At 46.7% G+C, this 14,673-nt stretch overlaps 1 protein-coding gene across 16 annotated transcripts in view; it reads right to left on the bottom strand.

The window, feature by feature from the left end:
• Positions 1-314: 314 nt before the first annotated feature.
• LOC129817873 (dihydrolipoyllysine-residue succinyltransferase component of 2-oxoglutarate dehydrogenase complex, mitochondrial-like) overlaps positions 315-14,673 on the bottom strand; it is a 29,198-nt gene continuing 14,839 nt past the window's right edge. The window contains exons 8-16 of one of the 16 annotated variants that reach the window (XR_008753811.1): positions 12,239-12,427; positions 12,023-12,090; positions 11,730-11,827; positions 9,791-9,921; positions 9,140-9,213; positions 7,308-7,583; positions 3,771-3,938; positions 1,910-3,595; positions 315-1,878 (exon numbers count right to left, since the gene is read on the bottom strand). Coding sequence is in view for 6 of the 16 variants with exons in the window: in XM_055873472.1 (XP_055729447.1) it covers positions 8,081-8,860; positions 9,140-9,213; positions 9,791-9,921; positions 11,730-11,827; positions 12,023-12,090; positions 12,239-12,427 (1,340 nt within the window). In the remaining 10 variants the exon portion in view is untranslated. The other 15 variants (XR_008753815.1, XR_008753817.1, XR_008753812.1 and 12 more) reach the window with 15 other exon arrangements.

The following is a 14,673-nucleotide window of genomic DNA, read 5'->3' as shown; positions in this document are numbered from 1 at the left end:
TATTTTTTTTGTGCTCTGCCCCTTTAAAAACAATTTGAATATCATGGTCAGTCCTTGCATCCATAGCTCTGTCTATGTATTTGAGTGGGGTTACATTTCTCCAGCCTCTCAGTTTCCCGAAATAGTGTTTTTTTTTGGGGGGGGGGGGGGGGGGGGTTCCGCTTTGTTAATATTTGAACTGCAGATGCCCCTTTAATTACACCCCGTTACCAGTCCACTAAGAGGAGGGTAATCACGCCGTCTGGTTGACTGGTTCCTCATAAGGTTTCTTCCTTTTCCTTACGAAATAAAGAGTCGACACCAGAACACTGAAAAAAGATCTCCCACAGTTTTATTGGGCAACGTTTCGACCCATGATGCATCTATCCTTAATGTCATGGTTGTTTTTGGTTGTAACCAGCACCTGCATATTACTAGATGTGTTGTGTGCGTTTGAAACCAATCTGCCTTTTCCTTGCCACTGTGCTGCTGCTTGCTCTAGTTGGGGTTCTGTCATACGTGTAGGGAAAGCTAGAAATACATTAGATAAGATCAGAGAGGAGAAGAAAAAAACCACAAGTACATAAAACTCTGGGATGTTTAAAATGGTTTCCTTTAAATTAAGTTTACAAGTATTGTACACAGCACAGAGAATCTGCTTCCTGGGTTCGGCGAAGAAGAGTTCATCATTAAATACAATTGTGCGACTTGAACACTGGTCCGGGTGTTACACTGCATGTTGCCTTGTCATGGACTGACAGAACTCTCTCCGGAGAGGTGGTTTCTCTTCTCTACCTAAAAAGCTTCAATACAATGTGGAAATGCCTGAGTATGAAATGGCAGCCTACTCCCTGTAAAGGAGCCCTAACTTTGTCGTGCCCTAATATAGTGAATCGGATGCCATTTAGTTTGCGGTGGTTTCAAAGAGAGGAGCAATGCCACTCAGTGGACAGTCATCCCAAAGAAGCTGCAGAAGTTCCTGCAACGGGGGAAGCCATGAGACTAGACATGAAGAGGTGACCCTTTAACCAACCCCCAGGAATAGCACTGTCAAAATACAGAGTCATGACATGGGACAGTCATACAGAACAGACATACAGAACAGAGCCATGACATGGGACAGCCATAAAGAACAGAGTCATGACATGGGACAGCCATACAGAACAGAGCCATGACATGGGACAGCCATACAGAACAGAGCCATGACATGGGACAGCCATACAGAACAGAGTCATGACATGGGACAGCCATACAGAACAGAGTCATGACATGGGACAGCCATACAGAACAGAGCCATGACATGGGACAGCCATACAGAACAGAGTCATGACATGGGACAGCCATACAGAACAGAGCCATGACATGGGACAGCCATACAGAACAGAGTCATGACATGGGACAGCCATACAGAACAGAGTCATGACATGGGACAGCCATACAGAACAGAGTCATGACATGGGACAGCCATACAGAACAGAGTCATGACATGGGACAGCCATACAGAACAGAGTCATGACATGGGACAGCCATACAGAACAGGCGATCTAGAATGGACCTCATCTTGTATCCGACTGAGCAATTCTTTAGGCTAGAATGATAAAAACACGTATTTGGCGTTAAAATCGGTAGCATGGATAGACTACATTTACAGATGATTGAAAAGCTCTCTGGTGCTAAGAGGAACACCGTAAAATCATGACGCTTTTTTGGCACGTGACCGTTTCTTGATGTAAGTGCTTTGAATGGAAAAGTCTAATATTGAGACGGACCAGACCTGGTCGGTTCATCAGAGAGTCAGTCTAATATCGAGACAGATCAGACCGGGTCGGTTCATCAGAGAGTCAGTACAGACCTGGTCGGTTCATCAGAGAGTCAGTCTAATATCGAGACAGAACAGACCTGGTCGGTTCATCAGAGAGTCAGTACAGACCTGGTCGGTTCATCAGAGAGTCAGTCTAATATCAAGACAGAACAGACCTGGTCGGTTCATCAGAGAGTCAGTACAGACCTGGTCGGTTCATCAGAGAGTCAGTCTAATATTGAGAAGGACCAGACCTGGTCGGTTCATCAGAGAGTCAGTCTAATATTGAGAAGGACCAGACCTGGTCGGTTCATCAGAGAGTCAGTACAGACCTGGTCGGTTCATCAGAGAGTCAGTCTAATATTGAGACGGACCAGACCTGGTCGGTTCATCAGAGAGTCAGTCTAATATCGAGACAGAACAGACCTGGTCGGTTCATCAGAGAGTCAGTACAGACCTGGTCGGTTCATCAGAGAGTCAGTCTAATATTGAGAAGGACCAGACCTGGTCGGTTCATCAGAGAGTCAGTCTAATATTGAGAAGGACCAGACCTGGTCGGTTCATCAGAGAGTCAGTACAGACCTGGTCGGTTCATCAGAGAGTCAGTCTAATATTGAGACGGACCAGACCTGGTCGGTTCATCAGAGAGTCAGTCTAATATCGAGACAGAACAGACCTGGTCGGTTCATCAGAGAGTCAGTCTAATATTGAGAAGGACCAGACCTGGTCGGTTCATCAGAGAGTCAGTCTAATATTGAGACGGACCAGACCTGGTCGGTTCATCAGAGAGTCAGTCTAATATCGAGACAGAACAGACCTGGTCGGTTCATCAGAGAGTCAGTACAGACCTGGTCGGTTCATCAGAGAGTCAGTCTAATATTGAGACGGACCAGACCTGGTCGGTTCATCAGAGAGTCAGTCTAATATCGAGACAGAACAGACCTGGTCGGTTCATCAGAGAGTCAGTCTAATATTGAGACGGAACAGACCTGGTCGGTTCATCAGAGAGTCAGTACAGACCTGGTCGGTTCATCAGAGAGTCAGTACAGACCTGGTCGGTTCATCAGAGAGTCAGTACAGACCTGGTCGGTTCATCAGAGAGTCAGTACAGACCTGGTCGGTTCATCAGAGAGTCAGTACAGACCTGGTCGGTTCATCAGAGAGTCAGTACAGACCTGGTCGGTTCATCAGAGAGTCAGTCTAATATCGAGACAGAACAGACCTGGTCGGTTCATCAGTCAGTGATACATTGTATGATGTTAAATCAATCTGACATTTCAATCTGAGCAAAAACTGCTGAATGAAACCAACTAATAATAAGTGAATAATCTCAACATTAAATTCTGTCTTAGCCCCATTCCCATATCTGTCTGTGCCTTTCAGCCAACTATAATATCTTTGTCACTTAAACAGATCGAGGACTCTCTCTTCAACCCAAAGTAAATAACAATGGATTTGTCTGTCGCTTGTTTTTGGGATGGGTTGGTTTTATACAGATGCCGAGCGATGTTTAAAAATCGCTGGGGGTGTGTTCAGCAGGACACAACGTTGTGGAGCATTATGTACAACCACATACCTCTCTGAGGTAGAAAAGAAAGTCAACAACACTGCTATTTGTAAATGCTCAACAACGTTAGCGCCTACTGAACGTGGCCCCGCTGCAGTGATGGAAGGTTGGAATCACATGTCGAGCAGAAGAACGCGGGGATCCTCCACCACAGACTTGATTTTACGCAGGAAGGTGACTGCCTCTCTGCCGTCGACCAGCCGATGGTCATAGGTCAGAGCCACGTACATCATGGGCCGGATCTCCACCTGATGGAGAGAGAGAGAGAGAGAGAAATAACTATACAGCAGACATCAGAAACAAACTGTTCATTAAAATGTATAAAATTTGCCTTCGGCTTCAAAATAATATCCAATTCAAGTTCTGGATGGAGATGAATTTAAGTTGAGATACAGACGGGAATGTACTGCGGGTGAGACCCACCTTGCCGCCGATGGCCACAGGCCTGTCGAAGATACCGTGCATGCCCAGGATGGCAGACTGGGGTGGGTTGATGATGGGCGTGCCGAACAAGGACCCGAACACTCCCCCGTTACTGATGGTGAAGGTACCTCCGTCCATGTCCTCCACAGCCAGCAAATTATTACGAGCCTGGACATAAACACAGCAGGCGAGTTTGGTCATTATTCAATGCCGTCGATTTATTTTTTGATTTTCTTGGAAGAACTTCTTGGCAGCTTTAAATCACGAGGTGATGTCATCATATTGACGTTGTGATAAAACGAGTCAAATCAAACTTTATTAGTCACCTGCGCCGAATACAACAGGTGTAGTAGACCTTACAGTGAAATGCTGAATACAACAGGTGTAGTAGACCTTACAGTGAAATGCTGAATACAACAGGTGTAGTAGACCTTACAGTGAAATGCCGAATACAACAGGTGTAGTAGACCTCACAGTGAAATGCTGAATACAACAGGTGTAGTAGACCTTACAGTGAAATGCTGAATACAACAGGTGTAGTAGACCTCATAGTGAAATGCTGAATACAACAGGTGTAGTAGACCTTACAGTGAAATGCTGAATACAACAGGTGTAGTAGACCTCACAGTGAAATGCTGAATACAACAGGTGTAGTAGACCTTACAGTGAAATGCTGAATACAACAGGTGTAGTAGACCTCACAGTGAAATGCTGAATACAACAGGTGTAGTAGACCTCACAGTGAAATGCTGAATACAACAGGTGTAGTAGACCTTACAGTGAAATGCTGAATACAACAGGTGTAGTAGACCTCACAGTGAAATGCTGAATACAACAGGTGTAGTAGACCTTACAGTGAAATGCTGAATACAACAGGTGTAGTAGACCTCACAGTGAAATGCTGAATACAACAGGTGTAGTAGACCTCACAGTGAAATGCTGAATACAACAGGTGTAGTAGACCTCACAGTGAAATGCTTACTTATAAGCACTTAACCAACAGTGCAGCTTCAAAAATTACAGATAAGAATAAGAGATAAAAGTAACAAGTCATTAAAGAGGAGCAGTAAAAAAAATAACAATATATACAGGGGGGTGCTGGTACAGAGTCAATGTGGAGGCTATATACAGGGTATTACGGTACAGAGTCAATGTGGAGGCTATATACAGGGTATTACGGTACAGAGTCAATGTGGAGGCTATATACAGGGTATTACGGTACAGAGTCAATGTGGAGGCTATATACAGGGGGTACCGGTACAGAGTCAATGTGGAGGCTATATACAGGGTGTTATGGTACAGAGTCAATGTGGAGGCTATATACAGGGGGTACCGGTACAGAGTCAATGTGGAGGCTATATACATGGGGTACCGGTACAGAGTCAATGTGGAGGCTATATACAGGGTATTACGGTACAGAGTCAATGTGGAGGCTATATACAGGGGGTACCGGTACAGAGTCAATGTGGAGGCTATATACAGGGTGTTACGGTACAGAGTCAATGTGGAGGCTATATACAGGGTGTTACGGTACAGAGTCAATGTGGAGGCTATATACAGGGTGTTATGGTACAGAGTCAATGTGGAGGCTATATACAGGGTATTACGGTACAGAGTCAATGTGGAGGCTATATACAGGGGGTACCGGTACAGAGTCAATGTGGAGGCTATATACAGGGGGTACCGGTACAGAGTCAATGTGGAGGCTATATACAGGGTGTTACGGTACAGAGTCAATGTGGAGGCTATATACAGGGGGTACCGGTACAGAGTCAATGTGGAGGCTATATACAGGGTGTACCGGTACAGAGTCAATGTGGAGGCTATATACAGGGTGTACCGGTACAGAGTCAATGTGGAGGCTATATACAGGGGGTACCGGTACAGAGTCAATGTGGAGGCTATATACAGGGGGTACCGGTACAGAGTCAATGTGGAGGCTATATGCAGGGTGTTATGGTACAGAGTCAATGTGGAGGCTATATACATGGGGTACCGGTACAGAGTCAATGTGGAGGCTATATACAGGGTGTACCGGTACAGAGTCAATGTGGAGGCTATATACAGGGTATTACGGTACAGAGTCAATGTGGAGGCTATATACAGGGGGTACCGGGACAGAGTCAATGTGGAGGCTATATGCAGGGTGTTACGGTACAGAGTCAATGTGGAGGCTATATACAGGGGGTACCGGTACAGAGTCAATGTGGAGGCTATATACAGGGTGTTATGGTACAGAGTCAATGTGGAGACTATATACAGGGTATTACGGTACAGAGTCAATGTGGAGGCTATATACAGGGGGTACCGGTACAGAGTCAATGTGGAGGCTATATACAGGGTGTTATGGTACAGAGTCAATGTGGAGACTATATACAGGGTATTACGGTACAGAGTCAATGTGGAGGCTATATACAGGGGGTACCGGTACAGAGTCAATGTGGAGACTATATACAGGGTGTTACGGTACAGAGTCAATGTGGAGGCTATATACAGGGTGTTACGGTAAAGAGTCAATGTAGAGGCTATATACAGGGTGTTACGGTACAGAGTCAATGTGGAGGCTATATACAGGGTGTTACGGTACAGAGTCAATGTGGAGGCTATATACAGGGTATTACGGTACAGAGTCAATGTAGAGGCTATATACAGGGTATTACGGTACAGAGTCAATGTGGAGGCTATATACAGGGTATTACGGTACAGAGTCAATGTGGAGGTTATATACAGGGTATTACGGTACAGAGTCAATGTAGAGGCTATATACAGGGTATTACGGTACAGAGTCAATGTGGAGGCTATATACAGGGTATTACGGTACAGAGTCAATGTGCTAGGGCACCGGTTAGTTGAGGTAGTATGTATAAGGCTCAACCTCAAAGTTCTCCACAGCCAGCTCGCTGTTACGAGCATGGAGAAAACACAAGGGGGTCAATGGCCATGTTTCAATACTTTAAAATGGTTCCATAAATTGTATTGAGTAAATGGCCATGTCTCGATACTTTAAAATGGTTCCATAAATTGTATTGAGTAAATGGCCATGTCTCGATACTTTAAAATGGTTCCATAAATTGTATTGAGTAAATGGCCATGTCTCGATACTTTAAAATGGTTCCATAAATTGTATTGAGTAAATGGCCATGTCTCGATACTTTAAAATGGTTCCATAAATTGTATTGAGTAAATGGCCATGTCTCGACAGTCTACATTGGATCACGTTGGCACTTTGGGATATAATCTTTTTGTTTTCACGGATCTCCGTTAAAACTTCTTGGTGCCGTTTATCACAAGGTGACGCAATCATCCTCTGTGCCTCAGTTGGTATAGCACAGTGTTTGTAAACACCAGGGTTGAGGGTTCGATTCCCGGGACCACCAGTACGTAAAATGTATGTACTTTGGATAAAAGCGTCTGCTAAATGGCCTATGTTATTATTTTGTATAATTATCATTGATAAAGCACAACATCATGAACTGATGTTATCGTATGTTTACTATGGTGAGACTCATTCCTCCCATTCTGACAAAGCTTGGTTACCTTCTCTCCCAGACCGTTGATGGTTTTCTCAACGTCAGCAAAGTTCATGGTCTCTACGTTGCGAATAACCGATACAACCAGTCCCTGGTGAAGAGGAGCACATATACAACCAGTCCCTGGTGAAGAGGAGCACATATACAACCAGTCCCTGGTGAAGAGGAGCACATATACAACCAGCCCCTGGTGAAGAGGAGCACATATACAACCAGTCCCTGGTGAAGAGGAGCACATATACAACCAGTCCCTGGTGAAGAGGAGCACATATACAACCAGCCCCTGGTGAAGAGGAGCACATATACAACCAGTCCCTGGTGAAGAGGGGCACATATACAACCAGTCCCTGGTGAAGAGGAGCACATATACAACCAGTCCCTGGTGAAGAGGAGCACATTACAACCAGTCCCTGGTGAAGAGGAGCACATATACAACCAGTCCCAGGTGAAGAGGAGCACATATACAACCAGTCCCTGGTGAAGAGGAGCACATATACAACCAGTCCCTGGTGAAGAGGAGCACATATACAACCAGTCCCTGGTGAAGAGGAGCACATATACAACCAGTCCCTGGTGAAGAGGAGCACATATACAACCAGTCCCTGGTGAAGAGGAGCACATATACAACCAGTCCCTGGTGAAGAGGAGCACATATACAACCAGTCCCTGGTGAAGAGGAGCACATATACAACCAGTCCCTGGTGAAGAGGGGCACATATACAACCAGTCCCTGGTGAAGAGGGGCACATATACAACCAGTCCCTGGTGAAGAGGAGCACATTACAACCAGTCCCTGGTGAAGAGGAGCACATATACAACCAGTCCCAGGTGAAGAGGAGCACATATACAACCAGTCCCTGGTGAAGAGGAGCACATATACAACCAGTCCCTGGTGAAGAGGAGCACATATACAACCAGTCCCTGGTGAAGAGGAGCACATATACAACCAGTCCCTGGTGAAGAGGAGCACATATACAACCAGTCCCTGGTGAAGAGGAGCACATATACAACCAGTCCCTGGTGAAGAGGAGCACATATACAACCAGTCCCTGGTGAAGAGGGGCACATATACAACCAGTCCCTGGTGAAGAGGGGCACATATACAACCAGTCCCAGGTGAAGAGGAGCACATATACAACCAGTCCCTGGTGAAGAGGAGCACATTACAACCAGTCCCTGGTGAAGAGGAGCACATATACAACCAGTCCCTGGTGAAGAGGAGCACATATACAACCAGTCCCTGGTGAAGAGGAGCACATATACAACCAGTCCCTGGTGAAGAGGAGCACATATACAACCAGTCCCAGGTGAAGAGGAGCACATATACAACCAGTCCCTGGTGAAGAGGAGCACATATACAACCAGTCCCTGGTGAAGAGGAGCACATATACAACCAGTCCCTGGTGAAGAGGAGCACATATACAACCAGTCCCTGGTGAAGAGGAGCACATATACAACCAGTCCCTGGTGAAGAGGAGCACATATACAACCAGTCCCAGGTGAAGAGGAGCACATATACAACCAGTCCCTGGTGAAGAGGAGCACATATACAACCAGTCCCTGGTGAAGAGGAGCACATATACAAGCTAAACACTGCAGACCTGTGTGGTCAAACCGACAACAGAGCCGGACAACCAACCCACACTGAGACAAGGAGCTCCAGCCCCTTCAGAAATAATCAAATAAAAACAACAATTCAATGTATAGATTAGGTCACGCCTCCCACCAACAGCCCTAGACCCAGACATGACAAATAGGGGCAATTATTAAAACAAATATATAGGTTCATCATTAAGTTAAGAGAGCATGTATAGGTCACATGTCCTTTGTGTGCCTTACCTTCGAAGTGGCCACAGCCACACTGATATCGACATAATCCCTGTAAACTATCTCTTTGGTTGTATCATCAATCACTGGGAAGAGCAAGAGAAGAAATATATCAATCATTCTCACTTTTAAAACAAAAACAAAAAACTTCAATAGCATTTACCGTTTCAATCCAATGCATTCTGGGCTCTCCGGCAAAGACATTGAGTTAGAAGTCTCAGAGCTATTATAAGTTGATGTGTATACGCTTCCTCCTACAAACAGAAGACCATAACTTCATCAAAGCCAGTTTACTTTAACATGTAACCGTTGAAATAAGTGTCTGTGGTGTTGGAAGCAGAGTTAACTTCTACACCTGCACTAGGTTTTGGCCTTTCTAGGGAGTTTTTCCTGGCCACCGTGCTTCTTCACCTGCATTGCTTGCTGTTTGGGGGGTTTTAGGATGGGTTTCTGTACAGCACTTTGAGATATCAGCTGATGTAAGAAGGGATATATAAATAAATTTGATTTAACAATCGGGGGAAATGTTTTGTTGTTGTAAATACCATAGTTTTCTAGAAATCCTGGTTCGAGGATTCCCGGATTTCCTGCTTATTCCGGGAATTTTCCAACTAGGATTTCTGGAAAAACCTTAGTTGGGAGAAAGACAGAGAGAGTCTTAACCTCCGTTGACAGAAGGCTGGTCCATGAGAGCGTGGGCTGAAGCCTTAACGAAGGCCGACATGAAGCCAAGCTCGATGTTATGTTTCTTCTGGAAAGCATCTTTATGGAGCTTCCTCATCTCCTGGATGTTGCTGCAGAGGGAGGGGGAGAGAAGAACCGTTAAAGCAGGCCGTGTCTGTAGGAAGCATCTTTATGGAGCTTCCTCATCTCCTGGATGTTGCTGCAGAGGGAGGGGGAGAGAAGAACCGTTAAAGCAGGCCGTGTCTGTAGGAAGCATCTTTATGGAGCTTCCTCATCTCCTGGATGTTGCTGCAGAGGGAGGGGGAGAGAAGAACCGTTAAAGCAGGCTGTGTCTGTAGAAAGCATCTTTATGGAGCTTCCTCATCTCCTGGATGTTGCTGCAGAGGGAGGGGGAGAGAAGAACCGTTAAAGCAGGCCGTGTCTGTAGGAAGCATCTTTATGGAGCTTCCTCATCTCCTGGATGTTGCTGCAGAGGGAGGGGGAGAGAAGAACCGTTAAAGCAGGCCGTGTCTGTAGGAAGCATCTTTATGGGGTTTTCCCATCTCCTGGATGTTGCTGCAGAGGGAGGGGGAGAGAAGAACCGTTAAAGCAGGCCGTGTCTGTAGGAAGCATCTTTATGGAGCTTCCTCATCTCCTGGATGTTGCTGCAGAGGGAGGGGGAGAGAAGAACCGTTAAAGCAGGCCGTGTCTGTAGGAAGCATCTTTATGGAGCTTCCTCATCTCCTGGATGTTGCTGCAGAGGGAGGGGGAGAGAAGAACCGTTAAAGCAGGCCGTGTCTGTAGGAAGCATCTTTATGGAGCTTCCTCATCTCCTGGATGTTGCTGCAGAGGGAGGGGGAGAGAAGAACCGTTAAAGCAGGCCGTGTCTGTAGGAAGCATCTTTATGGGGTTTTCCTCATCTCCTGGATGTTGCTGCAGAGGGAGGGGGAGAGAAGAACCGTTAAAGCAGGCCGTGTCTGTAGGAAGCATCTTTATGGGGTTTTCCTCATCTCCTGGATGTTGCTGCAGAGGGAGGGGGAGAGAAGAACCGTTAAAGCAGGCCGTGTCTGTAGGAAGCATCTTTATGGGGTTTTCCTCATCTCCTGGATGTTGCTGCAGAGGGAGGGGGAGAGAAGAACCGTTAAAGCAGGCCGTGTCTGTAGGAAGCATCTTTATGGGGTTTTCCTCATCTCCTGGATGTTGCTGCAGAGGGAGGGGGAGAGAAGAACCGTTAAAGCAGGCTGTGTCTGTAGAAAGCATCTTTATGGGGTTTTCCCATCTCCTGGATGTTGCTACAGAGGGAGGGGGAGAGAAGAACCGTTAAAGCAGGCTGTGTCTGTAGAAAGCATCTTTATGGGGTTTTCCCATCTCCTGGATGAATTACTGTAAGAGGACTGGGTCGTTTTCTGGAAAACATGCCATTTTGAAGTGGCTATGTATCTGTATGGTGGCAGCCATTTTGAAGTGTCTATGTATCTGTATGGTGGCAGCCATTTTGAAGTGTCTATGTATCTGTATGGTGGCAGCCATTTTGAAGTGTCTATGTATCTGTATGGTGGCAGCCATTTTGAAGTGGCTATGTATCTGTATGGTGGCAGCCATTTTGAAGTGTCTATGTATCTGTATGGTGGCAGCCATTTTGAAGTGGCTATGTATCTGTATGGTGGCAGCCATTTTGAAGTGGCTATGTATCTGTATGGTGGCAGCCATTTTGAAGTGTCTATGTATCTGTATGGTGGCAGCCATTTTGAAGTGTCTATGTATCTGTATGGTGGCAGCCATTTTGAAGTGTCTATGTATCTGTATGGTGGCAGCCATTTTGAAGTGTCTATGTATCTGTATGGTGGCAAGTGCATCCGTGAAACCACTGGGCCTTCTGGGATGAATAAAGTGATATTGTATCGGACATCAACAGCAGCATTGTGTTGCATCGTCTCACCTCATGTCTATCTCGTTGAAGGTGGTGAGCATGGCACAGGTCTGCTGAGCCTCCTTCAGTCGCTGGGCGATCCTCAGCCTCATACGATTCATCTTTACCTGGAACGAATAACGAGACAAAATAGGTTGGTTTTTGATTGGACTTATCTGTACGTTTTTTTTCTTCTTCTCAATAAACGCGAGTAAGACACTTGTCTTGGTTTGAAACCAGCCTAAGGCTTTATCCCTGCTATTTCATCTCGCCCTGTCAGTATGGGAGTGTTGGCCTGAAGCTGGCCTGGTGAGAGGTCGTACCCTGCTCTCTGTCCTGGCCCCATGGGCTGCTGCTGCTGGTGGTGTTGCAGTGGGCTTGACCGCAGAAACTAGAGAGAGAGGAAAAAATAAAATAAAACTATTATGCAAAAAATATATACGTTTAAGTGAGACCCTATACCCACTTAAATGATTTTATCATTCCACTAAAGTTAACATGAATGAAATGTTTGATTATAACAGCAGCTGACGACGTACAAGGTTTGGCTTGTGCTGCCAAGGGGGGTACGGCAACAGGGACGGCGGCCAGCGTTGGGGGAGGGGCAGCGGCTGCTGCAGGGACCTCTGCTGCTGGGGCGGCTTTGACTGCTGCAGGGACCTCTGCTGCTGGGGCGGCTTTGACTGCTGCAGGGACCTCTGCTGCTGGGGCGGCTTCGGATGCTGCTGCTGACCAGAGAAGAAGAGACATTCAGATCTAGCTACAGATTGCTACACCAGATAACGTGACAGAACCAGAGATGGTTGGTATCCATTATACTGGTCGTTCCAGGTTTCCCTATCTTTGTTCTCGATTCTGGCCAAACATGTATCTACTAAAATCTCTGTGTCCCATTTGCAGGTGGTGCGTTTGAATTAATTAAAATAAATACATGTTTTGCCATTTTTAGTCTAGTTCAAATCTTCCCTCATTGATCGAAACAGCGGAGTGGTTGGAGATGGATCCACTTGTCTCAATGACTGCATCACTACACAACGTCAGCTCCCGCAGCGACTGAAATGACTGCATCACTACATAACGTCAGCTACCGCAGCGACTGAAATGACTGCATCACTACATAACGTCAGCTACCGCAGCGACTGAAATGACTGCATCACTACACAACGTCAGCTACCGCAGCGACTGAAATGACTGCATCATTACACAACGTCAGCTCCCGCAGCGACTGAAATGACTGCATCACTACACAACGTCAGCTCCCGCAGCGACTGAAATGACTGCATCACTACACAACGTCAGCTACCGCAGCGACTGAAATGACTGCATCACTACACAACGTCAGCTACCGCAGCGACTGAAATGACTGCATCACTACACAACGTCAGCTACCGCAGCGACTGAAATGACTGCATCACTACACAACGTCAGCTACCGCAGCGACTGAAATGACTGCATCACTACACAACGTCAGCTACCGCAGCGACTGAAATGACTGCATCACTACATAACGTCAGCTACCGCAGCGACTGAAATGACTGCATCACTACATAACGTCAGCTACCGCAGCGACTGAAATGACTGCACCACTACATAACGTCAGCTACCGCAGCGACTGAAATGACTGCATCACTACATAACGTCAGCTACTGCAGCGACTGAAATGACTGCATCACCACACAACGTCAGCTACCGCAGCGACTGAAATGACTGCATCACCACACAACGTCAGCTACCGCAGCGACTGAAATGACTGCATCACCACACAACGTCAGCTACCGCAGCGACTGAAATGACTGCATCACTACATAACGTCAGCTACCGCAGCGACTGAAATGACTGCATCACTACACAACGTCAGCTACCGCAGCGACTGAAATGACTGCATCACTACACAACGTCAGCTACCGCAGCGACTGAAATGACTGCATCACTACATAACGTCAGCTACCGCAGCGACTGAAATGACTGCATCACTACATAACGTCAGCTACCGCAGCGACTGAAATGACTGCATCACTACATAACGTCAGCTACCGCAGCGACTGAAATGACTGCATCACTACATAACGTCAGCTACCGCAGCGACTGAAATGACTGCATCACTACATAACGTCAGCTACCGCAGCGACTGAAATGACTGCATCACTACACAACGTCAGCTACCGCAGCGACTGAAATGACTGCATCACTACACAACGTCAGCTACCGCAGCGACTGAAATGACTGCATCACTGCACAACGTCAGCTACCGCAGCGACTGAAATGACTGCATCACTGCACAACGTCAGCTACCGCAGCGACTGAAATGACTGCATCACTACACAACGTCAGCTACCGCAGCGACTGAAATGACTGCATCACTACACAACGTCAGCTACCGCAGCGACTGAAATGACTGCATCACTACACAACGTCAGCTACCGCAGCGACTGAAATGACTGCATCACTACACAACGTCAGCTACGGCAGCGACTGAAATGACTGCATCACTACACAACGTCAGCTACCGCAGCGACTGAAATGACTGCATCACTACACAACGTCAGCTACCGCAGCGACTGAAATGACTGCATCACTACACACGTCAGCTACCGCAGCGACTGAAATGACTGCATCACTACATAACGCCAGCTACCGCAGCGACTGAAATGACTGCATCACTACATAACGTCAGCTACCGCAGCGACTGAAATGACTGCATCACTACATAACGTCAGCTACCGCAGCGACTGAAATGACTGCATCACTACACAACGTCAGCTACCGCAGCGACTGAAATGACTGCATCACTACACACGTCAGCTACCGCAGCGACTGAAATGACTGCATCACTACATAACGTCAGCTACCGCAGCAACTGAAATGACTGCATCACTACATAACGTCAGCTACCGCAGCGACTGAAATGACTGCATCACTACATAACCGCAGCGACTGAAATGACTGCATCACTACATAACGTCAGCTACCGCAG

The sequence above is a fragment of the Salvelinus fontinalis genome, chromosome 20 (genome assembly GCF_029448725.1).
Source record: "Salvelinus fontinalis isolate EN_2023a chromosome 20, ASM2944872v1, whole genome shotgun sequence".
NCBI lineage: Eukaryota > Metazoa > Chordata > Actinopteri > Salmoniformes > Salmonidae > Salvelinus > Salvelinus fontinalis.
Note: the sequence above shows the minus strand (reverse complement) of the source record. Positions and strands in the feature narration are given on the sequence as shown.